Source organism: Siphateles boraxobius, unplaced genomic scaffold, assembly GCF_051911475.1.
Source record: "Siphateles boraxobius isolate OS27281-9 unplaced genomic scaffold, OSU_SipBor_1 12, whole genome shotgun sequence".
In the NCBI taxonomy this organism is placed as follows: domain Eukaryota; kingdom Metazoa; phylum Chordata; class Actinopteri; order Cypriniformes; family Leuciscidae; genus Siphateles; species Siphateles boraxobius.
Window position 1 is genome coordinate 22,214,217 of NW_027508722.1, and position 27,545 is coordinate 22,241,761.

The window sequence follows — 27,545 nt, forward strand, 5'->3', positions numbered from 1 at the left end:
ATCACAATGTCATTAGATTCCTTGTCATCCATGGTTTTTTTTCCCTCCATCATCAGCAACTTCCATGGACGCACACGGCCGCACGTAGAAGGCGGGATCCTGTTACCATGACAATTACGTCAATATTAGTGTCGGGTAACTAAAGGTCAAACTAAAGACAAGCCAGAGACGGAAGGAAACAGGCTCGGAATGGCGGAGACTGAAGGTTTTTTGCAGCAAAAGCCGGAGGAAATCACAGTAATAAACTGTGGTTTAATCGCGTTATCGCTTGAACGGCGGTGCTCTGTCTAAATTGAACAGGATACCCATATGTTACGAGGTACTGCTGCGGCGGGAAGGACAGTCCATGCTAGTTTTGTCTGTAAATTGGAGCAAAGCTGTAGAGCATAGCTACCGTTAGTTAGCCATGCTGTGTTGTTCCGTTTCGAAGCAGAATGACTTTTGCTAACTCTCAGTGCTGTATTAGACACAAGCAAAACGCCTTGCTGGCTCTTTAGATCGCTTTTGTGAGGGTAAAATGCAGTGCAGCTACGACTTGTCTGTTTGCTTCCTCTTCACTCAACTTGGTAGCAACACAGGCTTACTTGGTGCAAGTTCTTCTTATTTTTGGAACACTTTTTGTAAGGTATATTGTAGCCGAGACTGGCTTAAAAATCACCAATTTTATTTTTCCCAAACAGACAAACAAGGTTGAACCAATGTCAGTCTACAAATACGAGTGGTTTAAATGTTGTACTCGACTCGTATATGGCTGTTATTTATGGTGATGCTTATATGTAGAGACTGTACTTCCAGTTGTTGTTGTTTTTCGATAATAACTTATTTTAAAGGTGGAAAATGACCTTTATCGACTCGAACATGTTTGTGATTTTGTGTTCATCATATGTCTGTGATTAGACCGTGACAATTTTCAGATCTGCAAGGTCTTCATCTTCATCGCGGTCGCTTTGTCATTGACGTGAAGGAGAGAGGACCTTTAACTTTCAACTCGGCTTTTGCTGTATTTTCATTTCTCATGAAGACTCTAGAGGGCAGCAAAATCATCACGTACATTTTTTTATTTCTTTTATTGAAGAATACATTTCCATGGATTTCGTAGATTGGTTTAATTTGCATTCGAATGAATTATATTTATTTGTATTACGTTATTTATTTTATTTTATGTGCTTTTAACTGGTTGTTCGTGCCTGTAAACATCCCCGACTGGAAGCTGTGCGTATCCGTAAAACAAGCTTTCAGTTGGATGTTTGCTGCCATCGTCCAGTCCTTTCGTCTTGTTCTGGAATCAGTGGTGTGTGTGTGTGTGTGTGTGATCAAACAATACTGCGTCCTTAATGTTACAACTGAATTTTAACTTGGCAACAATAAAAAAAAAATAACATGCCATGTAAATTTATTTTAATGATGTGACATCTAGATTGATCTATTGATGTTTTGTGTTGTAATATTCCAGTATAGTCGTTGTAAACATCCTACACTCAGCTGTATTCTGTAAATGAGGCTGGGAGGAGGGTGTTTGCTGTGACTGGCTGGAGCAACTCTGTGATCGTGTTGGAATATACTTAACTTAATTGTGAAACATGAATGCTGAAAGGAGAGATAGAAGGCTGAGGCTATGATAAAAGTAAAAATATTTGTCTTTGATCTCTCTGTTGTAATTTATTATGAATATAGTGTTACCCAAATAAACGCATTCCATTCTTTTTCATGTTTATAGCTGTTGCTGTTAATTATTAATATTAATTATTAGTGATTTCATTCATTCTCAGGTCGAGGTGTCGAGTTACTATCACTGATCTGTGGTTGCTTTACACAATCGTAGTCAGTGGTCTTTACAGTGTTGGCACCTCATTGTTTATCATCATCAAGGGTTAACTCTTATATTCAAAAATGTCTGAATTACTGATTACAAGAACACAGAAGTGATCAAATGAACTCCAGCCAGCAGGTGTCGCGCCCTTCTTCATGGATACTTTTTTTTGTGCTTGAAGACGAAGATCCATCCGCCATATTTGTTATCGCAGATTCGACAGAAACCTCTGCAGGAGTAATTTAAGTATAATGCATACATTTAAATTGCACTCTAGAAATAAAAACCAAGGTCAAACTCATTTTCGCGTGATTTTTACCTTTTACTGATTTAAAAAGAATGGACCCAGCTCAAGCAGGTAAGCAAAAATATCATTATTAGGCTAACTGCGTTCCGAGGAAACGGCTCCTTCCGATGATTCGATAAGGAAACAAATAAATTAGGTAAAACTAGTGACTTAAACCAGCAAAAACTTTTACCGAAGAATGCTTTATACGGAAATTGAGTTTTAAGTCTGCTGTTTTACCGTTCGTTGTTGAAATAACACCATTTTCAGCTCACTGCACTTAAACATCATCTTTTTTAAATGAAAACTGGTAACTTAAGTTAGCTGCTACCAGTGTCTAAGAGAAAAACACGAAACTGGTCTCGTGTTTACAAAAATCAATGCCAGGGAATGTTATTGGTTCCCTTTTGGAAAAATTCAACCCTACGCGACACTTATTTGCTATTGAAATTAAGTCTTGATATGCAGTTTAGTAACGGGTACATCAGATGACATTTATTACATGACATGTATTGCATCTTGCTTTAGATAACGATTGCAGATATTTGAACAACACTGTAATGAACTGATACTAAACGGCAAATACGAATAAACAATTATAAATATCAGTGTTAATGAATAAATTCCTGATTTGAAAGAGTATAAAAATCAACGTTTTTTTTTAAGCGTCTTATTTTGAAAGGTCTCCCTGATGTTAGTGCATTATTACCCCAGTCAATTCTGTGAGGAAAGGTTGTTTAAAACTCCTAAATTTCAAAGCAATATTATTCATATTTGAGAACTATGGTGGAAACACAATAAATACTTGGGGGGAAAAAATATTATTAGATATTGCATATTAATTATAGCCCTCTGTAATTTCCATAAACTGCTAAGTACTTTTGCAAGGATACATGATAAATCTTAGTGCTGTGGAAATTAGAAGCAAATCAAATTTTCTTTGTGCAAGAGACATATTTCTTATACTGTTTTAACAACAACAACAACAACAACAAAAAAGCTACAATATATATATATATATATATATATATATATATATATATATATATATATATATATATATATATATATATATATATATAATCATGCATCCAAGATTCTTGGATGAAAAGACTGAAAAATTCAACCAGCTGTGTTTGTATTCACAGATTGTTCATCTGTCTTCATGTGCAAAATATGCAACTTGTTCTCTCCCAGTAAACCATTGCTTCTGTCTCATGTTATTGAGACTCACTCCAATGAAGGAGGTGATCCTGATACTTTCATTATAGCACTCAAGCCATTAACAACTCAGGAGCCACAGAGTTCAGGTAAGCAGCTTTGAACACAAAAATCACAGGTGCTCGAAACCTGCGCTGGGCATTATTAGAACGGACCAAACACTGGAAATTAGGCCATTAGAGAAAGGCCATTGTAACTATAAATTGGTTCAAGCTTGAAATTGCAATTTAGGCTGATTTAAGCTTAAATTCTATTTCATAATGGCCTGGTTTCACAGACCGGGCTTAGATTAAGCCAGGATTAGAATTTAGTTCAATTAGGACATTTAAGTAGCTTTTATAAACGTGCCTTAGAAAAAAACATCACTGGTGTGCATCTTGAGACAAAAAAATGGCACTGAAATATTTTAAGATGTGTCAGTGCAAGTTGCTTTCAGTTAAAACAGCTCAAACATGCACTTCAGTCTAGGACTAGCTTAAGCCTTGTCTGTGAAACCGGAGAAATTTGTTTACGACTGTAGTGTCTTATGTAAAGTGAAAAGAAAGTTATTATTAAAGCATTGGAAAATAAGAATGTCTTTTTTTTTACCTTGCAGATGTTGTTGTGAAAAGAAAGCGCGGTAGACCAAAAGGCTCCACTAAGAAAGCCCAACCAGAAAATGTCCTGGAAAAAACATCCTGTCAGCAGAACATAGAGCCCACTGACGTTCCACCAGTGACAGTAGCTGAAGAGCAGAGTGAGGATGGAAGTGACCTGGAGTGCAAGAAATGCAATCGCATGTTCAGCAATAGGCGGCAAATTTCCAAACACATTTGTTTTGTAGGACTGAAAGAGGCCGCTGATGAAGAAGAGTATAATGGTACAAATTTATGTTAAAAATCTTAGAACTCTTTGTATTGGAATATTTTGAAATGCCACAAGTTTCACCTGTCGACTTTATTGACTAGGTCATAATACCAATGCAAACAGAATCAGTGATGGAGAGGAAGAGAAAGAGAGGACACCAAAGAAAGCTCGAGCGATGCGGACAGATAAGATGTCAAGTGCAAAGGACTCTGAAGCGCAAAGCGGCAACAAAAACCCTATTATTAGTGTGGTCCTTACTAGTCACGAGGCCATGCCTGGTGAGATATGCATGTGATGTCAAGTGGTCTAATAGTTGAGGGAAATATTTAAACTAACTGTAAGTTTGGATTTATTGCAGGCGCCTCTAAGATAGTTCCAATTGAAGCAGCTCCAGCTGAACCGTCCACCCAGACCGATGAAGCTGCAGGTTCCCAGGAGGCAGCAATGAAAAGGGGATACCAGGAATATGCTATTCAGCAAGCTGCTTATGAAGCACCCCTCAAATCAAACAGGTTTATTTTTTCAAATTTAAAATGTTAACTTTAGATTCACTAATCTAGCAAAATTGTTTAAGCACCAAAGGACAGAATACTAATATAGCAATTATACTGTCATTGCGTTACTTTGGACGCAACCAAACAGAGTCACCATCATGTGACATCATTTGAAAACTTGGAAATATCAGGGAATTTAAAAATAATGATTTCCAGGCCTAGGGAATTCATGGAAATGAATAAAATCCATAAAAGTCATGGAAATTTCTATAGTAAATATAGATTTTTCTATTTATGTAATAGCTTGAAATGAGTATTTATTTATTTATTTGATCTACCTCTATAAAATGATATTTTTAAAATCCCTAAACAGTAATCATAACCAACTGAAGAAGTTATGGAAAAGTCATGGAAAAATAAGCAACTTTAGAAGAAGTAGAAAAGTTGTTTCAGTTGTATTGATCTTGTGGAATCATTTGGTACATTATTATTAACAAATCATATCTGTCGACACAGGTTAGGACAGACGCAGCTTAAAATCTTCACCTGTGAATACTGCAATAAAGTCTTCAAGTTCAAACATTCACTGCAGGCCCACTTAAGAATCCACACCAATGAGAAACCATTCAAGTGCATGCAGTGTGACTATGCCAGCGCTATAAAGGCCAATCTTAGTGTTCATATGCGTAAACACACCGGGGAGAAATTCAACTGTGATCTGTGCTCGTTTAATTGCCTCAGTAAAGGCCACCTCAAAGTACACGTGGAGCGAGTGCACAAGAAGATCAAGCAGTACTGCCGCTTCTGCAAGAAGAAATACTCGGATGTGAAGAACCTTCTTAAACACATCCGCGAGACTCACGACATGAACGACAAGAAAGTGCAGGACTCCTATGAAGAGTACAGCCTCCAGACCAGGGAGGGCAAGAGACAGCTTCTGTACAATTGTCAAATATGCGACCGCAAGTTCAAAAACGAGCTTGAGCGCGACCGTCACATGATGGTCCATGGCACCAAGAGACCCTTCGGCTGCGAGTTATGTGATCACGGCTCGACCAAGTTCCAAGCCTTGCAAGCCCACATCCGAAAGCATCCCTTCATATACGTGTGTGCCATTTGCCAGGAAAAATTTGTCAGCTCTGTGCGACTGAGGTCACATCTCCGAGAGTTCCACCCGGAATCGGATGAGCCCTCAACTTTTGCAGACTCCATCAACTCAAGCTTTTGCTTGCTCAAACCAGGTGATGACATTCAGAAGGACATGTTGAATCAGGATGAGCTAAAGATCACAGAAGAGCTGTCGCAGCTCAATGCCCAGGAGCTGTTAACCACAGAAATTAGTTGCATGGCTCAAGAGGACCTTCAAACTCACTGCTCTGATAATATAGTGGTCGAGTCAGATCTACTCGTTCAAAACTCACAAGACGGAAATCCCATTGCAAATAGTATAAATGAGACAGACACATCTGCTGTAGAACAAACACAAGAAATGGCCTGTGAAGATGTTATAAATACACAACAACTTCAAGATGATCCACTTAAAATGGAGCGCAGTGTGACCGAAGAGCAGAATCTTGCTCAAGAAACCACACCTTTGACACCTGAAAAAGCACAACTGCACTCCGAGCAGCTAACATCTAAGGATACGTTTCCTCAAACCGAGGAAGAGGCGATTGTTCCTCAAACTAACACTGATGAGGACTTGCTCAGTTCAGAGCAAGAAGAAATATCTGCTTTCAAGCAGATTATAGAGCAGATGCAAAAACGACAGCTTAACATGGAAGTGTTCGAACGGATACGGAAAGTGTACGGAGACCTTGAATGTGAATACTGCGGTATGAAGGTCTAATCTCATGCTCTATTTTTTAATAACATCTCTAACCCTAGACGTTCTATAACTCTCTGTAATGTTTCCTCAACAGGTAAGCTTTTCTGGTATCAAGTGCACTACAATACACATGTGCGAACGCACACAAGGGAGCACCTCCATTACTGTTCTCAGTGCAGTTATTCCTCCATCACTAAAAACTGCCTGAAGCGACATGTTATCCAGAGACATTCTGACATCCTGCTGAAGTGTCCCTCTGAAGGATGCCAATATTGTACACCTGACAAATACAAGCTTCAGGCTCATCTCAAAACCCATTCGGACATAGTGAGTGCTGGTAATCTGTTTATTCTTGTAATATTGGTGAAATAGCTTCTTTATCAAATCTTATATCTCATCTTTAGGTCAAAAGAAGTTTTATATGTCCAGTATGTCAAGAGTCTGTTCCTGAGGACAAAGTTAGAGCTCATATCAAAAGCAACCATCCAGGTAAGCACAAATCAAACTCTCTGAAATGTCGCACAAGAGCTCTGAATTACAGTAACGGATGTGTTGTGACTATATAGATGTGTCGTTGAACTACATCTCGGAAGCGTTGGGAATACGTGTACATGTGAAAGGAGTGATAGGGAAACGAGCTTCCAAATGTCCATACTGTGACTGTTTCTTCACAAGAAATGGGGCAGATCTTCAGCAGCACATATGGGCTCATGAAGGTGTTTTTTTTTCTTAATGTATTGTTGAACTTCTGTGCTTAAATGAACTGCTTTAATGTACTGATTGTGTTTTAATTGTGTCTCTAGGATTGAAACCGTACAAATGTTCACAATGTGATTATGCCTCAAGAAGTAAAAGCAATCTCAAAGCTCACATGAACAGACACAGTACTGAGAAAACGCATCTTTGTGACCTCTGTGGAAAAAAGTTCAAGTCTAAATGCACTCTGAAAAGTCATAAGCTCATGCACACAGCAGACGGTGAGACTCTTACTTTGTGTTTAAACCTGCATGCAATGTTATTTTGACTTGTGTATCTAGTTAAAGTCAACAAAACCTCCACAATCTGACGAATTTCCGAGTCAACTTGGACAGGGTTATTAAACTAGGGGTAGAGGGGTCATGAAAAATGTACAAAATGTTTTGTGTGACAGTGACAAACAAAAAACAAATATGCTTATAATTTTGTGTAAAATATACACTATTGTTTAAAAGTTTGGGGTCAGTAAGATGTTTTTAAAATAAGTATTTTATGCTTACCAAGGCTGTGTGCATTTGACCAAAAATACAGTAAAACAGCATTAATGTGATATATTATTACAATTTAAAATAACTCTTTTATATTTGAATATATTTTAAATGTAATTCATTCCTGTGATGGCAAAGCTGTATTTTTCAGCAGCCGGTCTGTCTTCAGTTTCACATGATCCTCCAGAAATCATTCTAATATAATAATTAGTTCTCAAGAAACGATTTATATTGTTAAGCAGCTTAATATTTTTTAGCATTTCAAATGTAAATATTTTGGTACGTTATAAATGTCTTTTCACTTTTGTTCAATTTAATGCATCCTTGCTGAATAAAAAGATAGTGTATAAACTAAAAAACGTTTTTCTAAATATTCATCTCTCCTCCTTTGCAATGTTCACGAATCGTTTATTTGTGTTTTATCTATACAGTATAGTGAGTTTTCTTCTCCTTGCTGTCGCATTGTGGAAATTATTTATTATAAAAACGTTTTTTAGAAAATGTTTCTCTCATCTCTTTATATTCAGTATATTTATATTCGTGCACAATGAGAGCAGGAAACTTGCATTAAACGTCAGCTGTTTTAGTAATTTCTGTAATAATGCATGTTAATTTTTTTATATTTTGTAGGAAAACAGTTCAGATGCACTGAGTGTGACTTCACTGCTGCACTGAGACCGCATCTCCTTCGTCACATGGAGCAACATGCCTCTTTCAAAGTAACACCACAAAAGGCTTCTTTCTATTTCTGTTCTATGTTGTCTTGTGTCCTAAAACCATCACCAAAGCACAATGTTTTGCCTTTCACAGCCTTTCCGTTGTGCACACTGCCACTACTCATGCAACATTTCAGGCTCACTGAAAAGACACTATAACAAGAAACATCCCAACGCACAGTACATCAATGCTGGAACGGGGGCATCCACTTCTGAAACTGTCACAGAGCAAGGCAAGTCCTTCCTCATCAGAAACTACCTTAACTATTTATTATTAGACATACTACTGTATATTGGCTCAAACTGCTTCAGTAATTAAAAATTGTGTGTGTATGTTATCAGGTGGAGTCAAATGTCCTGTGTGCAATTACGTTTATGGCACTAAGTGGGAAATGAACAGACACCTGAAGAGCAAACATGGCCTTAAAGTGGTGGAGGCTGACAGTCTGGGTCTGAATCAGTGGGAGGTGAGTCTCCATTACAAATGTTAAATGTGTTATGTTAAATTTAGTAAAGTGAAGTCATATTTATTAATAAAATGCATAAACAACAATAGAAGCCACACAGTACTGTACAATAACATTTATTAATGAATAAAATATTCAAATTAAAGGTTTAGTTCACCCAAAAAATTTAAATTCTGTCATCATTTATTCAACCTCATGTCATACCAAACCCATATTCACTCAAATTAAAGGGATAGTTCACCCAAAAATGAAAATTCTGTCATCATTTACTCACCCTCAAGTTGTTCCAAACATGTATGCATTTCTTTCTTCTTCTGAACACAAAGGAAGATATTTTGAAGAATGTTGGTAATCAAATAGTTAATGAGCTTCATTGACTTCCATAGTATGAAAAATGGGGGGACATTCTTCAAAATATCTTCTTGTGGGTCAGAATTTTCATTTTCGGGTGAACTAACCCTCTAAGTTATTTTTAATGAAACCTGAGAGGTTTCTGTCCCTCCAGTGAAAGTCTAGGTAACCAAAACTTAGAAGATACAAAAAGATTATAAAGGTGTCGTAAATTGAATCCATATGAATCGAGTGATTTAATCCAAGTCTTGTGAATAGAGCCGATCACTTTATGTGATGAACAGATTTAAGTTAGGCCTTTATTTATAATCTAAACAATGATCGACACGCATACATGGAGCACACCACATATGGTAAACATGAAGCTCTAACGTGTGTGATGCACAAGAACCTATGAGATTTGTCCTAACACGTAACGCACTTACGATCTTCCATGTTTACCTTATGTGATGCGCTCTATGTATGTCTTTATATGTGAATAAAAGCCTAAATAAATTTGTTCAGCATATAAAACACATATAAATCAAATCTCTTCAGAAGACTTGGATTAAATCAGCGGAGGGACAGATATCTCTCAGGTTTCATTAAAAATATATTAATTTGTGTTTCGAAGAGTATGGGTGTGGAACTACATGTGGGTGAGTAAATGATGACAAAATAATAATTAATAACATATTTAAAAGTTTAGCAAAAAAAGGCAAATTATTGGAGCCGAGCCACTTAAATTGTTTGACCTTGACATTCATAATTCAGTTTCTTACTGATAAACTGGTGAATGGTTGTTAAATTGAATTAATTCATGACATATTCCTAGCATTCGAATGAAATGCCACCGTACTTGATTCTGATGTTATCGGTGTGTTCTTTCAGGTTGTGGAGTCAGTAGAGGAGCCGGCCATGCAGTACCTTCATATAGCCGAGGCCGAGGATCCTCAAGGAACTGAGACTGCTGTATCCGCTCTGCAGGACCTGCGCTTTAATACACAAAATGGTCAGAAACAGTTGCTTCATTCCTGGAACAATGGTTTAATTTCTTTAAAATTAATTTCTAAACTCAACTTTTGTGTTCAGGTGTTGTGTCTGCGGCAGCGGGAGACAGACTAGACCCGGCATCTGTCAACATCCTGCAGCAGATCATTGAACTGGGCTCAGAGAACCATGACGGCACTGTGGCTTCGGTGGTTGCCATGGCTCCCGGTACAGTTACTGTTGTAGAGCAGGTATGTTTAATATGCACATTCATGTACTGCCAGAGCTGCTGTTGTGAAATGCAAGCGTTTTCCCAAACTATGTCTAATGTCATTTATTGAGATGACAATATATCATCTATCAGTTTATTGAGATCACAAATATATCACTCTCTGCTATATGATTGTTGATTATTGCTTAAGATTTGTAAGGTTTATTGTCTTGGTAATTTTGGTATCACTTTTATAAACACAGTAACCCCTACCTTATAATAATATAATATACAGTACATATGTTATGTGATATGTATACTGTATTAATTTAAAGGGGTCAAAAATAGGCAACTGATCAAAGTTTGGGGTCAGTTCAATTGTTTTTTTAACACTTTTTTAAAAACACTTTATAGAACCCATTAAGTTTTATAAAAGTGACAGTGAAGCCATTAATTGTTACAAAATATTTATATTTCAAAAAATTTTTGTTCATTTGAACATTCTATTAATCAAACAATCCTGAAAAAATGGATCAATTTCCAGAAAAATATTAAGCAGAACAATATTGTGAATATTGATAATAATAAATGTTTCTTAAGCATATTATAATGATTTCTGAAGGATCATGTGACACTGAAGAAGAGAGTAATGATACTGAAAATTCAGCTTTACCATCACAGGATTAAATTACACTTTAAAAAATATTCAAATAGAAAACTGTTCTTTTAAATTGGAATAATAATTCATAATATTACTAATTTATGGTATTTTTTATCATATAAAATGGAGTCTTAGTGGGCATAAGAGACTTCTTTCCTTTTTTTTTTTTAAAGATCAACCTAAACTTTCATTGTTTAGTTTTCTCTTTGACCCTTAGAATTAAACAGTCTAATATTTCCTCCAATAATTTTTTATGCTGAAATGCGCCACAGACATCCCAACCTGCCAGAAATCATTTCAGGGAGGTATCTCTTTTTGTTGACGGAGGGGCGGGGGGGTTTATCGGTTTTGTTGTTGTTGGGGGGATTTACATGCGCTTCACGAGGCACACACGCACATTTGCACACACACGCAGGGTCTCTCGCTCGCGAGCTCGAGATTCTGGGAGATTTGAACTAATTTGCGGGCATCAGGGAGCCGCTATCAATATGCGGGAGACTTCCGCAACTTCCGGGAGACTTGGGATGTCTGGCGCCACATAAACCTAAGGTTTCAGACAGACTGAAATGTTCAGGGACCTTATAAAAAATAAACTTCAGTTGCTCGTTTCTAAAATTGTATTTTTATTTAATCATCCAGTATGAATCATTGACGTGTGAAGGTGGACAGTCATTTTAAAGTTTTGCATCTGTTTCATTTTCAATAAATGCTCTTTTTGTATTTTGATCTCTGAAAGTTATGGCGTGTTTTCACGCTCTAGTAGCTTTTCTCAGTCTCAATGAGAGAAAACTGAATTCTTCATGAAAGCAGCTCATTTAATAATAATAATGTTCTGTCCCATCATCCTAGATGGAGGAGGAGGAGCCACAGACCAATCATGCCATGATGATCCAGGATGCACTTCAGCAGGCCACAGTGGGCCTGGCAGAAGAGCACCATCTAGTGGTGTCCTCAGATGACATGGAGGGCATTAAAACTGTTACAGTGTACACTCAGGGTGAAGATGCATCCCAGTTCATAGTCTACGTTCAGGAAGCAGTTCAAGAGGCTGTGCAAACTGAGGAGACCACCACAGTATAGAGAATATAAAGACCATGTATACAGGGTTTTAAAACTACTAGCTGCATGTTTATTAGCTAAGTGTTTATTCCATTTTGTTATAGTTTCTCCAGTCTTGAACAGACTATTGCAGACATACTATAGTTTAGGGACCCATCTTGCACAATTGTAAATAATCTGAAATGAACAGTAGCAATGAATAGTCATAGCGGTGTGCTTTCCTGACTAGGAGTAAAAAGGTCTTTAGTCTTTGTAAAGATCATGACACCTATTCACAGTAGATAAACCTTGTCACGAAATTATTTCCCCCCTGTATTGCCATTGCCTGCAAGAGTTACTGTGTGACTCTGACCTTCTACACACTTTTTATATAAGACTCCCATACAGTGTATGGCCATCACAATAGTAAACTTGAGCTATTTAATGCGTGGTGTTGAGTGTATTGACACACTTCATTGAAACATGAACACACTTTTAAGCTGTGTACCAAAACAGCATAATTTGCACTACCGTTCGAAAGTTTCAGGTTTGCTATATAACCATTTACTGGTTTTAATTGTATTTAAACCGCTTTACATTAAAGATGATCATTCCTACCTTCTGTATTAAATAGGGACACCACTGGGGGAAGAAAAAAAATCAACTGATCACCTGTTAAAATATACACTTTACTTTTTTCCCAAAGCTTGAATAATTTTATTTTACCGACCACACTAAACAGCATAACATTGGAAGTGACCAAAAGATCTGATTTCAGTGCCTCCTGTCTTCCTCTTCCATCAGCTCTGAGACCTGGCTATCCACCAGGCTGTCTTCCTCACTGTCTTTATCCTCTTTTTGAAGGCTTCCGGACAAGAGGAAATCCTTAGGAGTGATGTCATCGTCCTTCATCCATTTAGATTTCTGTTTTTTTTTCTCTATGAGTTTCTGCTTCCTAATATCTGCTAGTGTGCCCAGCTGCTCCTGTGTTAGTCCTCCTGCAGCAGGACTCTGTGTGAGAGAGTCTCTCGCTCCTTTCTCTCGTTTATAGGCTTCAATCTGTTTGTGCAGAGCGTCGTGATCGACACCAAACAAAACGGGTCTTTTCTTGTATCCAGATTCTATAGGCTGGTGTTTGGCCCTTTAAAATATCAAACTAATTAGAAATTGATTCATTCATTTAAAAAAAAAAAAAAGAAGGTCTCAATAGAACTAAATTCTTCCTACCCGATATCGCTGACGGATAAATTATTTTCATCTGGACCAAAATCTGCTTTCTTGAGAAGGTTTTCAATCTGATTTAAGATCGGACAATAACACACACACTAATATTAGCTATATCATCTAAAAAAACTCATGCACCGCTTATATAGGAATATTAATTATTTATATTACTTTTAATATGTTATCTGTTACCTCAGTGATAGCAGCATATTGTTTATCCCTGATGAATATCACAGGAGGAACACTACCAAGGATTTGGTGAGAGATGAGAAGATGCCTGAAAACAATGTTAAAATCCAAATGATTCCATTATCTTCAACTTGTTAAAACAAACGTTTAAATAAACTATGAAAAAGACATACCGTATGCGAGGAGCACACTTGTCTAAACCCTGCTGAATATGGCTGTCTTGCTCTGCCGACAGACTTGTCCTCCAGTATATTCGACATGCAGAGAAATCGGGTGGTAGTGAAACCTTACATGGACAGGGAGACATAGTTTAGGGCAGAACTGAAAACAACATTTTTGAAGAAATTAAACATTTGTGTAAATAATTAAAGAGAAATTAAAATTGTAAAAAAAAATAATTTAATATTGCTTTTTTATATATATATTCTGTGGAACATAAAATATATTTAGAATTTTCCACAAAATGGAGATCAAGGTTAACTGTTGTATTACTGACATTCTTCAAAGTATATTTTGTATTCCAAAAGAAAGTCATACGGGTTTAAAAAGACATGAGGGTGAGTAAATGATGTAAGATCGTTCATTTTGGTGTAAATTATCCCTTTAATTATTGAACATAATGAGGTATAATTATAGTGATAGTTCACCCAAAAATGAAAATCCTGCCATAATTTACTCACCTTCAAGTTATTCCAAGCCTGTATGAATTTCTTTGTTCTGCTGAAAAAAAAGAAGATGATATTTTGAAGAATGTCGGTAACCAAACAGTTGTGGGCACCATTGAATTCCATAGTATGGAAAAGTTTACATTTTTAGTCAACGATGTCCAATACTGTTTGGTTATTCTACCCATATTCTTCAAAATTTCTTATTTTGTGTTCAACAGAAGAAACTCATACAGGTTTGGAATCACTTGAGGGTGAGTAAATGATGACAAAATATATTTTTTTTTTTAGGTGAACATCCTTTTAATGATGGCACGAAAGTTAGAAGGAAGAGCACATCCTACTTTGGAAATCTGTACATTGTAGGCACTGATCTCGGAGTTGACCTCATAGGAGCTCAGTAAGTCTGTCACTGCTTTGTAGATGATGTTGTTCAGAGTCCTCACACGAACACTGTCCTCTTTATTTCGCTTTGATGGTTTCAGAAAGCTAGGCTGAAGCGCTGTGGCCTGGGTGAGCAAAATATGCAAGACAAGTATGGTATTGTAGAGATAATGTGTACAGACATTCTGCTTACAGAGTAAACGCAGCTTTGTAGTTAACTTTTAAAAAAAAAATATATATATATATATATATATTATTTATTTTTTTTACTGAAAACGAAAGTACATTTTAAAAAATGAAGTGAAATAATTGAAAGATATATATATATATATTTGGAAGTATTCTTACCTGCACAGGAGATTCATACCACTGTTTTCTCCTGTAAAGAACGATCATGTAACTCATGCAACTTTATAGTAAGAATTGGCGTAACTTTATTTTGTATTTATCAATAATACAAAACAGCAACTCACTTCTTTTTGGCCAGCATCTTCATCAATTTACTGCCTCCAGAAAGACGGGTTGAACTATGAAAGCTTCTTTCTTTTAGCATAACAGACCAGGACGAGCGCTGTGTCTCGTGTCGTGCTGTCATTTTACAGAACATGCTTGTTAGCGAGGTATATCGACTGAATGCGCATTCTTTATAGCAAAGAACTCTCTTGACAGCCAGCATGATAATTAGTTTGGTTTGGTTTATCCTTGTCCTCACGCAGCATCGACTACATTTGTCTGAACGCGAAGAGCAAGGGTGAAGTAATTGATCCAGAGGGAGTCGATCGACGACGCTGACACATTGCACTTATGACGTCAATTTGTAGGTGCAACAGTGCCCGCCTAATTTTCCAGCGGCCATATGTTCTGGAAAGGTTTTTAAGATTTATTAAAAAACATTTTTTTAAATAATATTTATAATTGAATCGTGAGGTGGCGATTTCTCGGCAGAATCATGGGTAATGTATTGTACCATGAATTCCATTGTTGATGGATATGAATATTTAAAAAAAATAAATAGTTTAAATAATACTGACTGGCTTAAAAACAAGCATACCATTGATTAACAGTCTTATTGCTTATAAGTCTGTCTTAAAGGAGAACATGAATGGGATTTTTACTTCCATAACTCAACCGTTGTGGTTCCCACAATAGTTTCTCAGGTATTTTGTTTTTCAAATATGAATTTTGAAGCATGCGTTTTTAATAATTTAAGTATCAGTTAATAAACTATAATGGTTATAATGGAAGATTCCTCAAGCATCTACATTTACATCCTTGTGATAGGTGTATTTTTTATATAGTGACTTTTTAGCAACTTTCATTTTCCATCCGTTTAAGTCATGACTATGTAATATTCGTCATGTGTAGCAATAATTGACCAATTGAATATATAAAATACCAATATATATGAGATCTATATATAATTTATAAAATATGCAAACTAATGACATTAGGAAAATCCTACTTGTTAAATCGCAAATAATTTTATATTTAGGAAACCACACATCTGTAATATTTAGTCACGTTTATTCCAAGAGGCAAATACAACTGCAAACTTTAAATAGGACACGGAGGCACTTGTCTTTTTTCACATGTCTGAAATGATTACAGTGTATTATATGAAAGAGAAAAAAACATGAAAACACCATAAAGTGTCCCTTTTGGTGATACAGTTATGAAATGCTGCCTAATTTGCCAGTTAGTAGTAATAATTAGCCAAGCCTTCATTTTCTTTACGATTCTAATATAAAATGTTAAATTTAGAACTATTTCACTAGACATCCCCAAATGTATAGCACAAGTGTCCAAAAAAAGTATGATTTTAATATAATTGGGATAACTGGGTCTTTTCTTTCTTGCAATAAAGATATGTAATAAAAGAAACTTTTAAACATCATCATCATATGAACTATATACAACAAAAATACAAAAATGTAGAGTGTACAGTCTTTTCAGCATTGCTGTAGGTTCCCCTTTTTCCATAGACTAATGCCAAGAGGCAAACTATCTTATAAATGTGTAAATCAAGTAATTTTAAATAAACAGTTTGCAATGGTTTACATCCTAGTGTGAACATGCTGAATACAAGCATAGTTTATCAAACAAACATGTTTAGCTATTTTTACAGAGGCCGTACCTCCGGAATGAAGAGGTCATGTTCCATTTCATTCACATCCTCTTTTTTAACAGTTACCTCTTGGATGAAGAGGTCATGTCCCACTTCATTCACCTCCTCGTCCTCTTTTTTAATAGTTACCTCTTGGATGAAGAAGTCATGTTTAATTTCATTCACGTCCTCTATTTTAACAGTTACCTCTGGAACAAGGCTGTCATGTTTCACCACTTCCGCATCTTTTCTTTTAACAGGCTTTGCCTCCGGAATGAAGAGGTTGTGCTTCACCTTGTTCACTTCAATCATTTTGAAACCGAGATGTACACAAACCCTCTTCTTCTGAATTGCTTTCAAGCACTTGGTGAGCTTGCTGTTAAAGTGAGCCTTTACGTCAGCCTTGTTTATCCACAAACGGGAAGCGAGCAGTTCGATTTCGGTCTTCGTCACGTATGGTTTTCTGTGGAAGTACTGTGAAAGGAAGTCTTTTCTGTCCTCAAACGATGTCCTCTCCATCCCCATTGGTTCCAAGACGAGTTTAACTGGACTTTCAGGGGCTTCTACCTTTGGAACTTTCGAGTTCCTTCTCCTGTTCTTCGGAGTGATTACTTCTCTCTTTGGCTTGGCAAATTCAAGACCCTCCTGAAAAGCCGCGTCTGAAGAACTGGCCATCTGAACAGAACTACATAAATCACCATCAAGGTGTTCCGTTGTATCTGGATTCAGCTTCCTCTCTGCTTCCTTGACCGCTTTGGGAGCACAACGACACCGTTGCACATGAATGGAGATGGTTTTCGGTGTCGATTTTTCGGCATACACCCCAAAACAATATATGCATTTGTAAGCAGGTGTTTTTAGTATGGCATGAATGGTGGGAACGATGTGGTGTTTTGTTTGAAGATGGAGCTCATAGTCTTCAGAGTTCTGGAGCTTTACTTGACAAAATGGGCAGGCGGTAGGTGGCACCTTCAACGCGGTTGCGTATTCGGCCTTGTCTGGATACATTTTTATGAAAAGCTTATCCTGAGTGCTAGTGACCAGTGCGAGGTTAAGCTCGCGGTTGTCAAGAAGATCTTTGGGCACATCTGTGTTCAGATTAAAAGTGTTGAACATGAGATTGCCCTTGTCGTCACAGTCGAGATTAAACTGTTCTTTAATGAAATGCCGGTTTTCCTTGATTTTCAGACTGTGATCTTTATTGGTGTGCTCCATGATCTGCTTGAAGGAGTAGAACATCTGAGGGCAGAACAGACACTTCAAGCCATGCAACAAATGCTGGAAAATCCCCTGTTCTGTCAGTAAAATCTTGCACCTCAGGCACTTGACAGTGTGGTCGTCATGTTTCTTCAAAAACGGCGCGAACACAGCCAGCTCATTTGGTGTCGAATTTCTATTTATTGCCCTATGAACTGTAGGCATGAGACCCGCAGGCACCACTGCTGAATTTGAAGGCTGGCTGATCTGGTTTTGCGACAATACCATTTGAGCAGGACCGCCGTGGACAGGAACGGTGACTTGAACGGGTGCTAAAGTGTATGTTGGAACACCATTGACATTGTTGCCTGTGGGAATGAGACGCACAGACTGCGAGGCAATGAGTGGAGCTCTGGGAACTGACTGGTTCAGCTGAAGACCTTGAGTATAAAGAAATGGTGAATGAACACCCATTTCACCCGGGAGGTTGACCTGGATGCCAGGCGGAAGAAGAACCTGCTGTGATTGCTGGGTCTGTGGTAGCCTGGGAATGGACATTGTGATGGGTACCGTGTTGGGTGCACTTTGCGGCATGTTTGGCATCAGCATATTACCTGGAGAGGTAGGCAGGGCTTGCGGCATCCCGCCAGGAGACTGCTGATGCTGGGCATTCTGAAGCGCAGTCAAAGTCGTGCCCGACAGTAAAGCTTGCGTTTGTGGGGACAGAAACATCTGCCCTGCACCAGGAGAGCAAAACAAAGCTGCTGCGTTACTTGGGCCTGCCAAAAGAACCGTACCGTTTCCATTTGTATGTTGCATCTGCTGAGGCGTGTAATTCGGTCTTGCAAGTAACGTGACCTGGTGCATCGCTTTTGGAGCGAGGCTCAGCAGGTTCTGCAATCCGGTCATTTGATTCATGCAGTCTTTTTCGACTATACAAGGCATTATTTGCCAGTGCAGGTCCTTGTGCTTCTCTGAACTTAAAATGTGATAAAGTAAATGTTCAATGGTCTCTGCTGGCAGTTTGCACACTTTGCAATGATATTTCATTGGTGCGCCGTCACGTATCTGCACACCACCAGACTTTTGCTTACTGTCCGACCCGAGCCCGAAGAAGCGATCCAGCAAAGTAGCATAGTGGTTTACCAAGACGTGTTTCTTCATAACGTATAGTAAAGAGTCATGATATCCGCAGGTTGCGCACGTGTATCTGTCATCGGCAGCATCAGCTGAGACTGTAACTGACACAGTTTTCTGTGCGTGAGCCAATGTATGGCCGGGGTTGCTTTGGAGAGATATACGATGGGCTTTTGATGGCAGCATGTGGAAAAACTGAATGTGTTGCTCTGTGACTTTCGGAGAGCTGACAAATGGGCAGTAAGGGCACATTAACAAACAGGCCACGTTCAGATCTTTCCAGTGACAGCGATGGATGTGACTTCTGAACGTGGGTACTGACCGGCTGGAGTACCAACACAGACTGCAGCACAGAGCTTGGCTCCGGTATGGATACTGAGGGACAAAAATAATATAATGATTAATATAGCTTGAAATTATTTTTATCAATAGTTTGTGCAGTGTAAAAATATTCTTCCCATTCAAACTGATAAATTTAAGGTAGCAATTTTACTTTTTATTAAAATAAAAGTGGTGCCAAATGTATTTAAAAAGATTGAAACAAACATGTTGTTATAACATCACAAACAATGAAAACATTTTTACAGTGCATAACAGATGTTAATTCAAATCACCTTTTTTTTCTTTTTTCCAACATGACCATCAGTGAAATCATCCCATTCTGTGTTGTCAAAACTTGCATCACCAGCATCAAAACATTTATATGTCTGTTGGAAACAAAGAAAATTTAATTAACAGGCATAATGATATTCGTGTAAAGAAACACTGATATTGTGTAAAAAAATCAAATAAAAAAATAAAGACAACATACAAAAAAAAAATAGTTTAGGATGCAACATGTGAATTTAGGCAACTGAAAGTATAAAAGACAGATAATTCATTTTTAAAAATGAAGTTACATTTGCTGTGATCTAAAAATCAATCTAAAAGTAAAAATAAGCAGAAATGTGCATGCAAAATTAAATATTCAATATCGATTGAGACTGATTTCAAAATCACTAATATGAAGCGATAATCAATATATTATGCATTTCATTTTTTTAATTGTTCTTCTGGTAAAACACCAGACTCTCTAGTAATGTAGTCGCTTTAATCGCTTATAACCGACTGCAAGCTCACATTCAGATCTGCCTCTATCCAATCAACAACAGATGGATAGAACCACAGAAGTCCCCGTCCTACATTTGTTTTCTTTTTCAATAATCCATTTCAATAAGGAAGAAATTAGCTGCTTCTTCCGATACATTCCAACTTTAATAATACATTTGGAAAATTAGAAATGGTCAGTTTTTGTCGATATCTTTGTTTTATCTTATTCTGTTGCAATTTGTAAGGCTCTGTGAAATAGCCTAACTAAAATGATGTTGTGAAGTGAGTGACACTGAACTGTAATGCAGTTAAGACCTAGAATTAGTTCATTTAGTGCAGTTAACAACTAATCAACATCCGTGAGCCAATCAAAATCATGCATTCAACAGATCATTGGTATAAACAGAACATCATTACTACAATAATCTACCTCCATTAAATCTTGGCACTGCTGCTTCCCGATGTCACACAAAATACTTTTGACGCGTTTCCTTGGTCGTCTGAGTTTTGTAAGGTTCTTCACTGGAATTTGATACATTTTGCTGATGCTGTAAATCAAAAAAAAAATAACACGAAATGCTTCTGAATAGCCTGTAAAATCAATACATGCATTAGCCTACTCTTTCAAACGCCAAATTCAATCTGTTTATTTTGCGTCAGTCTGATGCAGATTAAAGAGACATCTAAATTAACCTCAATTATTGAGGCCTATAACATAGTAATAATAAAAATACATAGTTGTAACCATGTACCAAGCAAGGACTGTTTTGTTTTAAACCAGCCTCGGACATGTCATTATAATTGTTTGACCTAGTCGTGCCTTTTAAGTAGTACGGAAGATGTCACATAATGGCACATGTCATTCATACTCCTAACTGTATTTTAGGGTCTATCATAAACCAGTGTCTGACGTTACCTTTAATATTCTGGCACAGAACTGCGAATGAGTGGATTGATGGCTGTGTGCGTGCGTCCGTTTTCTTCCGGCGTCACTGGAAGGCGCGCAGTATGGAATCGGCTACTTCATCATATGAAGCATCCAGGTTGCGATCAATCCGCGTTCCTTACTGCACTGACGATCGTCTGGTGAAATATGAACCAAGCGCAGGATTAGCCCACTTTTTATTATATCTCACTAAAACATCAACCCACTCCTGCTGAAAAACATGGCGCACAGGAAGACGGGAAGTGACGTTTTCTGATTTACATATTGCATAGTGCAGAACCACCAATGGGAGAAAGGTGGGCTGATCTTGCAAAGTTGATCAATGTAATGGCCATTAGTTATTAGAATTAACCATAGGACCATGGCTGTGGTCTTCACCTTTGAGGGATGTTGACACACCTGTGGTACATCACCTTCAGAGATGCTTTTATGGGGAGATGGATTGATGGATTCAACTATGACATTATGATGAATGATGAGAAGGAAATGGGAGTTGTGCTCGCTGTCTCTGTAATATGCAGTGGCTACCTGTTGCATGTAGATAGTTGCATCAGTGCTGATGTCACCACAGCAAGTACAATTTAAAACTTTCCATGTGTACCAGGAACATAAGGCTGCCACTAAAGGAGGCCAAGGATAATGTTTTATGGGTCTCTCCGCTGGGCCCAGTTAATGCATGATACAAGGACCTAAATGGGCCCTCTTTGGTCACATGGCCTGGGACATTCCTTTAGTTTGAGAGTAAATTTAAAAACACAGAAATGTCATACTCAACTGACGTCAAGACGTCAACTGTTTGGTTACCCACATTCTTCAAAATATCTTATTCTGTGTTCAGCAGAAGAAAGGAATTCATACAGGTTTGGAACAACTTGAGGGTGAGTAAATGACACATTTTTGGGTGAACTGTCCTTAAAGCACCCAAATATAATATTATATTATAATCATTTACTCACCCTCAAGTCATTCCAAACCTGTAGGACTTTCTTTATTCTGTGGAGCATGAAGATGAGAAATGTCTCAGTTTTTTTTTTTTCATTCAATGGTTATTTTGAAACATTCTTCAAAATATATTTTTTGTGAATGTGTTCAGCAGAAGAAAAGAAAGGGGTAGAGGTTTGGAAAGACAGAGTTAAATAATGACAGACTTTTCATAACTAACCTTTTAATTTAACAGAGTTGTTTCAAATAAATAAAAAAGTCTTGTCAGCTTTACTTAACAAATGTCGTTCTCTCAATGTGAAACTGGAGAGAAACAGGCAGACTGATCAACACAATAGAGAATGTCCCTTTATGCACCATTTTTGATATGGTAACTGAAAACCAAGATCAACATGATTATGAGTCAGCATGGAAAATTAAACTTTTTTCACAGCTTGTATTGAATGTATTTTGCATGGAAGTTTTTTTAATACTGGAAAATGGGTGTATGGGATGCTTGTGGGGACCCTGTGTAGAAATCCGCAGCTGTCAACCTGTAGTAATGTTAGTGAGGCCAGCAGGGGGAGCTCATCCTGTGGTCTGTGTGGGTCCCAGAACCCCAATACAATGATAATGCTATACTGTAAAAAGGCACACTTGAGATGGTGTAAAACACAGTTTTTTTAATATAGTTTTTATATAGCATTTTATGTGTTGTATACATGTGTGTTTACTTAATAATTACCTAACTAAAATTCAGTATGGATACACAGGCCTCTCTGATTTGATCATGTTGATTGTTGATCAATGTTCAAAGGCATTCAGACTTTCACCTCCAAAAATGATATTTGCTGCTTGTTCAATTTCCTTAATTTAAATCAGCTTATGCAACACAATTCTTAAACCAACTTTATTTTGTTGTGTGCAATCCAATGTATAGAAATCTGCCGTGTGGTTTCTTAATAAGAAATTGCTAATATAATGACCTTTAAGAAACCGTGTGCGACACACGGCAGAAAAAAATAAATAATAATAATGTATGCATGTTGTGTGATAATAGCAACTTACTGTAAGAGATTTAATAGTGTTAGTTTAACACGTCATTTAAATGTATTGGGGTTTAATAAATGTATTGTGTTTATACTACACAAAGTATTTGAGAAGGCTTTACAGTTTTATTAAATGTAAAATTAATTTTCAATGCATTTTATTAAAGGTAGGATAGGCGATTTTTGGAGAGGCTAGCAATAGCAAGCTAGCTTTGAAAGCATGAGATCCTATGTTCCCTTCAGATTTTCTCCAAAGCCCCTACTTCAAAACACATGAACGCACACAGCAGAGTTTGCAAAGCGTCACAAGACGAGAGACGACGTTAAACTACCTCATGTCTCAAAGCACATAACATTACAATAATAATGAACATAAATTAAAAAACACTGACCTGTACCACCTGACTGCTGCAGATCATTTCAGCGTTGATAGTGTTGCCATTGAAACGCATGAATTCGAGTCATGAACCGTATATATAAGTATAACTGAGTATTCAGACCGAATGCAATTGGACAAACATTTTGTGGTCCTACGCTTTCGACAGACGATATATATATAGTGCTACATATAAATACATTTAGACCACTTAACTTAGTGATTGCTATGAAGATGTGAAGATACTTTCAACTGCTTCCGGAAAAAATAGTAGTTTGCCCAAAAAATTTAAATTCTGTCATAATTTACTCACCCTAATGTTGTTTCAAATCTGTATGATTTTCTTTCTTCTGTGGAACATAAAATAACTTATGTTGAGAATTCAATGGCCAATGGTCAACAAAACGTTTGGTCACCAAGATGTTTTTTTTTTAATCTTGTTCTACAGAAGAAAGAAAATCATACAGATTTGGAAAGACATGAAGTTGAGTCCAAGATGACAGAATTCTAATTTTTATGGTGAACTAGAAAAAAGAAAAAAGTTTGATAATGTATAACGAAAAAGATCCTTTAACATATATAATCTATACTCTTTAAAGTTATCAGTAAAAACTTGCATGACGCACGTGACATGGAAAAGTAGTCATTTATAACTTGTAGTGCAGAGTTTAACATGGGTGGTGTCGTTTCAGAAGGTTTATCTTTTACAAAATGACAACAATTCCATCTTCCTCCATTGCCCCCTGGGGCAACAATAAATGACGACTCAGATCAACATGCCACGTGTTGAGAATGTCATGGGTACTGCAGCTTTCCTGTCTGATGGCCGGGTTAAAGCCATAATGCTGTTTGGTCCTCAGATTCCTGTGAAGAGGGGGGCTGTGGTCAGTGTGAGCTGTGTAGGTGAGGCAAGGCTGAGAGTGATAGGACGCTGCCGAAATGAGCGAGTTGGGTCGTCTGGCAGAAACTTGAGGCCAGTAGGAAGTATTAACATGTGGTTTAGAAGAATGAGAGGCGTTTGAAGCACCAAACTGCCGGGACAGGTGTTTGATAGAGCTCTCGACCACCACATCTGTATCCTCTTCGCTCTCGGAGCCAGTGCCTAAACCATAAGCTTTCATTATCATAGGCAGCCCTGGGTAGCTTACAGAGTCCGTACTATCAAAGTAGTGTCCCGAGCTTGAGGAAATGCAGCTTTTTCGCCTTATGTTGTTATGCTGGTTTGCAGGTTTCACTGTGATGATGAGGTTGTGGCTGTTGGCAATCATCATGTCGGTTACCTGATCCAACGTCTTCCCCATAACACTAATACCATTCACTTCCAGGACCTGGTCATTAATGGCTAGCAGTCCCGTGCAAGCCGCCAGGCCACCGGGCACTATGCGGGAGATAAAGATGCCTGGAACCTTTTCCAGACCGTAAGGAGTAACCCTGACTGTAGTACCATCACGAATGTAAAAGCCCAGAGGTCTGTCTGAGCCCTGGCGATACAGACGCACCCTTCGGTGGCATTCTGGTATGATGTCGACGTCGATGATGGAAGAAACAGGGCGGAAGTTCTGTGGCATGCTGATCTGAAATGGTGCTTTTCTGTGGCTGACTGCTTTCTTTCGCTTTGTTGCATCATCAGCACCTGCGCTATCCTGATCAGCTTCCTCTGTAAAACAGTGTGGGATGTTAGCTGAGCATAGTTCTAAAATGATTCAAATCAATCTGATTATATCAAAACTTTCTGATCACAGTTTTAATTGTGAAAAAATTAATATTAGAAATATGTGGAAAAATTTATGTGGAAAATATGTAGTTTCTATTACATTACATTATTTTTATCTACTCACTATAGTACTATAATGTTATATTTATAATTTAAATCTATTTTTTTATTTAAATCTAGGTCCCACTTTATATTAAGTGGCTTTAAGTACTATGTACTTGCATCGAAAAATACGTACAATGTACTTATCGTGTTCGTGTTGTATTGTAAACCACTTGTGCTGCTATTGAGGTGTGATACGGGTAAGGTTAGGACAGGTGTGGTGGTATGGGTAGGTTTAAGGGTGGGTTAAGGTGTAAGGGAAGGGTCAACACTGTAATTACAAATGTAATTACATACAGTAATTACAGCTGTAATTACATGCGAGTATTTTCAAAATATAAGTACAATGTAAAAACATGCATGTACACAATAAGTCCATTGTATCAAATTATTAATTTCAATGTAAGTACATAGTTAAGCCACTTAATATAAAGTGGGACCTAAGCTATCGACTTTAGCTTTTTTTTATTTATTGTAATCAAAAATTGAATTTGTTTATTTTGACTCGAGTTTAATCATTTAACTGCTAGTATTTATTTTACTTTAGCATGTAAAACACTATTTAATTATGGGGGACCAAGTCAGTCCAATTTAAATATAAATAAAATTATGTAAACAAACAAACAAATGTCCAGATAAACATCATTGAATAATCTCCCTAAGAAAAATATCATTAATGTTTCACTAAATGTAGCACTTACTTTATATATATTTTATCTCTGATTATTTATTCATATCTGTATTTTGTCATTTATTTATGAATTCTTCTTACTTTCTCTTTGTTTATGTTTATTGTTACATCAATTTATTACCATAGTTATTTCCAAATACCGACTAACTAAAAACTCTGGTAGTGATCACATGAACTAGGACGGAAAGCAAAAAGATAATCTGGCAAACAAACACACCACATGGGAATACAAAGCAATTATACTCAAGTACATGATTCCCAACTAGATAAGTTCCTTCCTTTTCTATTCCTCCTTCAAGAAGATCAAAAATAAAACGAAATAAAATGGTCTTAAGTTCTTAAAATTATGTTTTCGTATAATTAAATCTACTATTTATCTACACAAAGAAAATAAATCTTTAAGAACTCAACACAATTTATTACTTGTGTTTGGAAAATAGTGCCCTATGTTACATACATTATTATGCAATTTTTGTTGTGAGGTGAGATGAATGGAGCAGAGAATAAAGGAAATTTGAGATATTAATGAGCTTCTAAGCTTCCTACCTTGTAGCTGAATGAAGATACGCAGTAAAGATTGTGTGGACGTCACAGCTTTGCAAAAGTTGTCATCATTATTGATAGGCAACAGCTCTCCTTGAACATCTGCATAGCCAATAAGGACATCCATTTGACATAGGTGATGTAAACGCACAATGAGCCTGTGGAAGTCTTTATACCTGCCAGGTTCACAACGATCCAGGGAAAACCTCCTGAATTCTGCACCAAACTGTAGAGAGAAAAGCACATGAATGAAATTGCATGAAAATACTGTGGGCTACTAAACATAATATCTTAATTACAGGTTTTCTCTTTTATGTTCTCCTGGACAAAATCGGTCAACACGGTTCATTTTTTTATATATTAAGATTTGTAATCTTACAAATCTTTGTGAGCTTCAAGCAGTGAGTGACCTGGGACTGTAGCCTGTTCAATCAGCTGAAACAATGGACATATTTTAGAAGTGAGCCGTTTCTGGATATTGTGTAGGTTTTAATTGTTTAAGTCTTTGTTTACAAAGGTACTTCCCCTAATGTTAAAGGTCCCCTAAGTCTAATAATACTAAAACAAGAGCGGAGGGACAAACATTATCGTTGTAGTGAAGGATTCTGAACGGATTTCAAATCTGAGTAATTCCAAGATTGAAGAAATATATGCCTCTAAAAACAGAGAAATCGCAATATAATAACTGACATATACATGCTAGAGATCAGTAAACATAATAAAAGTATTTGTCAACTTACTTTACTTTTCACCTCGAGGACCGAAACGCTGCGCAGAGACTTTCGAAGTGCCCGGTTCATGTTGTCCGATGAGCGGTTACTACCCCACTATTCGCAAACCACTCGGGTTTTGTTTAAGCTCAGCATGTCAAAATAGCGTTACGTGTTCGCATCATCACTGAAAACGCGGAGAGCAGGACGGTCTGTGCAAAAGACGGGACAACACTAAACAATGGCATTACTGGCACTTTCATTTTCTAGTAGTCCACGAAATTTGTGAAGAATAAAAAAAATTATATAGCCTATAGCCCATGTTTCTGAATAGCCTAATATATATGAAATATGAGAAATGA

General features: G+C 37.2%; 4 protein-coding genes across 6 annotated transcripts; 1 reads left to right on the plus strand and 3 right to left on the minus strand.

Annotated features, from left to right (window-relative positions):
- The first annotated feature begins 164 nt into the window (after positions 1 to 164).
- Positions 165 to 12,587, plus strand: zfat (zinc finger and AT hook domain containing). 3 transcript variants are annotated; one of them, XM_077212484.1, is made up of 16 exons: positions 165 to 319; positions 3,245 to 3,406; positions 3,913 to 4,176; positions 4,265 to 4,441; positions 4,522 to 4,675; positions 5,174 to 6,492; positions 6,580 to 6,812; positions 6,890 to 6,974; positions 7,052 to 7,201; positions 7,289 to 7,462; positions 8,360 to 8,448; positions 8,540 to 8,678; positions 8,788 to 8,912; positions 10,134 to 10,254; positions 10,335 to 10,483; positions 11,954 to 12,587. In XM_077212484.1, the coding sequence occupies exons 1-16, from the start codon at positions 310 to 312 to the stop codon at positions 12,182 to 12,184; spliced, it is 3,582 nt and encodes a 1,193-aa protein (XP_077068599.1). In that variant the 5' UTR covers positions 165 to 309; the 3' UTR covers positions 12,185 to 12,587. The 3 variants fall into 3 exon arrangements, with proteins under 3 accessions (XP_077068599.1, XP_077068589.1, XP_077068608.1); XM_077212474.1 differs by lacking the exon at positions 165 to 319 and adding an exon at positions 2,002 to 2,168; XM_077212493.1 differs by lacking the exon at positions 165 to 319 and adding an exon at positions 2,205 to 2,253.
- Positions 11,710 to 15,391, minus strand: rbfa (ribosome binding factor A). The gene is made up of 7 exons (XM_077212530.1): positions 15,078 to 15,391; positions 14,953 to 14,983; positions 14,565 to 14,729; positions 13,729 to 13,841; positions 13,559 to 13,643; positions 13,370 to 13,437; positions 11,710 to 13,283 (listed from the first exon to the last, which is right to left on the minus strand). The coding sequence occupies exons 1-7, from the start codon at positions 15,278 to 15,280 to the stop codon at positions 12,917 to 12,919; spliced, it is 1,032 nt and encodes a 343-aa protein (XP_077068645.1). The 5' UTR covers positions 15,281 to 15,391; the 3' UTR covers positions 11,710 to 12,916.
- A 720-nt stretch (positions 15,392 to 16,111) lies between these two features.
- adnp2a (ADNP homeobox 2a) lies at positions 16,112 to 21,317 on the minus strand. The gene is made up of 4 exons (XM_077212505.1): positions 21,048 to 21,317; positions 20,562 to 20,679; positions 19,657 to 19,749; positions 16,112 to 19,417 (listed from the first exon to the last, which is right to left on the minus strand). The coding sequence occupies exons 2-4, from the start codon at positions 20,667 to 20,669 to the stop codon at positions 16,724 to 16,726; spliced, it is 2,895 nt and encodes a 964-aa protein (XP_077068620.1). The 5' UTR covers positions 20,670 to 20,679; positions 21,048 to 21,317; the 3' UTR covers positions 16,112 to 16,723.
- Positions 21,318 to 22,666: 1,349 nt separating this feature from the next.
- pard6ga (par-6 family cell polarity regulator gamma a) lies at positions 22,667 to 27,419 on the minus strand. The gene is made up of 3 exons (XM_077212517.1): positions 27,214 to 27,419; positions 26,477 to 26,699; positions 22,667 to 25,080 (listed from the first exon to the last, which is right to left on the minus strand). Exons 1-3 carry the CDS (start codon positions 27,271 to 27,273, stop codon positions 24,128 to 24,130), a joined length of 1,236 nt encoding a protein of 411 aa, XP_077068632.1. The 5' UTR covers positions 27,274 to 27,419; the 3' UTR covers positions 22,667 to 24,127.
- Positions 27,420 to 27,545: the final 126 nt, after the last annotated feature.

Bases quoted from the DNA above. Each gene is read 5' to 3' on its own strand.
- adnp2a (XM_077212505.1), bottom strand. From the start codon at position 20,669: ATGTATCAAATTCCAGTGAAGAACCTTACAAAACTCAGACGACCAAGG. The intron at 19,750-20,561 runs GTAGATTATTGT...TGTTTCCAACAG, and splicing joins AGTGCCAAGATTTAATGGAG to ACATATAAATGTTTTGATGC. The intron at 19,418-19,656 runs GTGATTTGAATT...TTTGTCCCTCAG, and splicing joins TTGGAAAAAAGAAAAAAAAG to TATCCATACCGGAGCCAAGC.
- pard6ga (XM_077212517.1), bottom strand. From the start codon at position 27,273: ATGAACCGGGCACTTCGAAAGTCTCTGCGCAGCGTTTCGGTCCTCGAG. The intron at 26,700-27,213 runs GTAAGTTGACAA...TTCTCTCTACAG, and splicing joins TCCTCGAGGTGAAAAGTAAA to TTTGGTGCAGAATTCAGGAG. The intron at 25,081-26,476 runs GTAGGAAGCTTA...ACTGTTTTACAG, and splicing joins TATCTTCATTCAGCTACAAG to AGGAAGCTGATCAGGATAGC.
- rbfa (XM_077212530.1), bottom strand. From the start codon at position 15,280: ATGCTGGCTGTCAAGAGAGTTCTTTGCTATAAAGAATGCGCATTCAGT. The intron at 13,842-14,564 runs GTAGGATGTGCT...TGTCCATGTAAG, and splicing joins ACAATGTACAGATTTCCAAA to GTTTCACTACCACCCGATTT. The intron at 13,644-13,728 runs GTATGTCTTTTT...CATTGTTTTCAG, and splicing joins AAGTGTGCTCCTCGCATACG to GCATCTTCTCATCTCTCACC.
- zfat (XM_077212474.1), top strand. The intron at 4,676-5,173 runs GTTTATTTTTTC...CTGTCGACACAG, and splicing joins GCACCCCTCAAATCAAACAG to GTTAGGACAGACGCAGCTTA. The intron at 6,813-6,889 runs GTGAGTGCTGGT...TCTCATCTTTAG, and splicing joins TCAAAACCCATTCGGACATA to GTCAAAAGAAGTTTTATATG.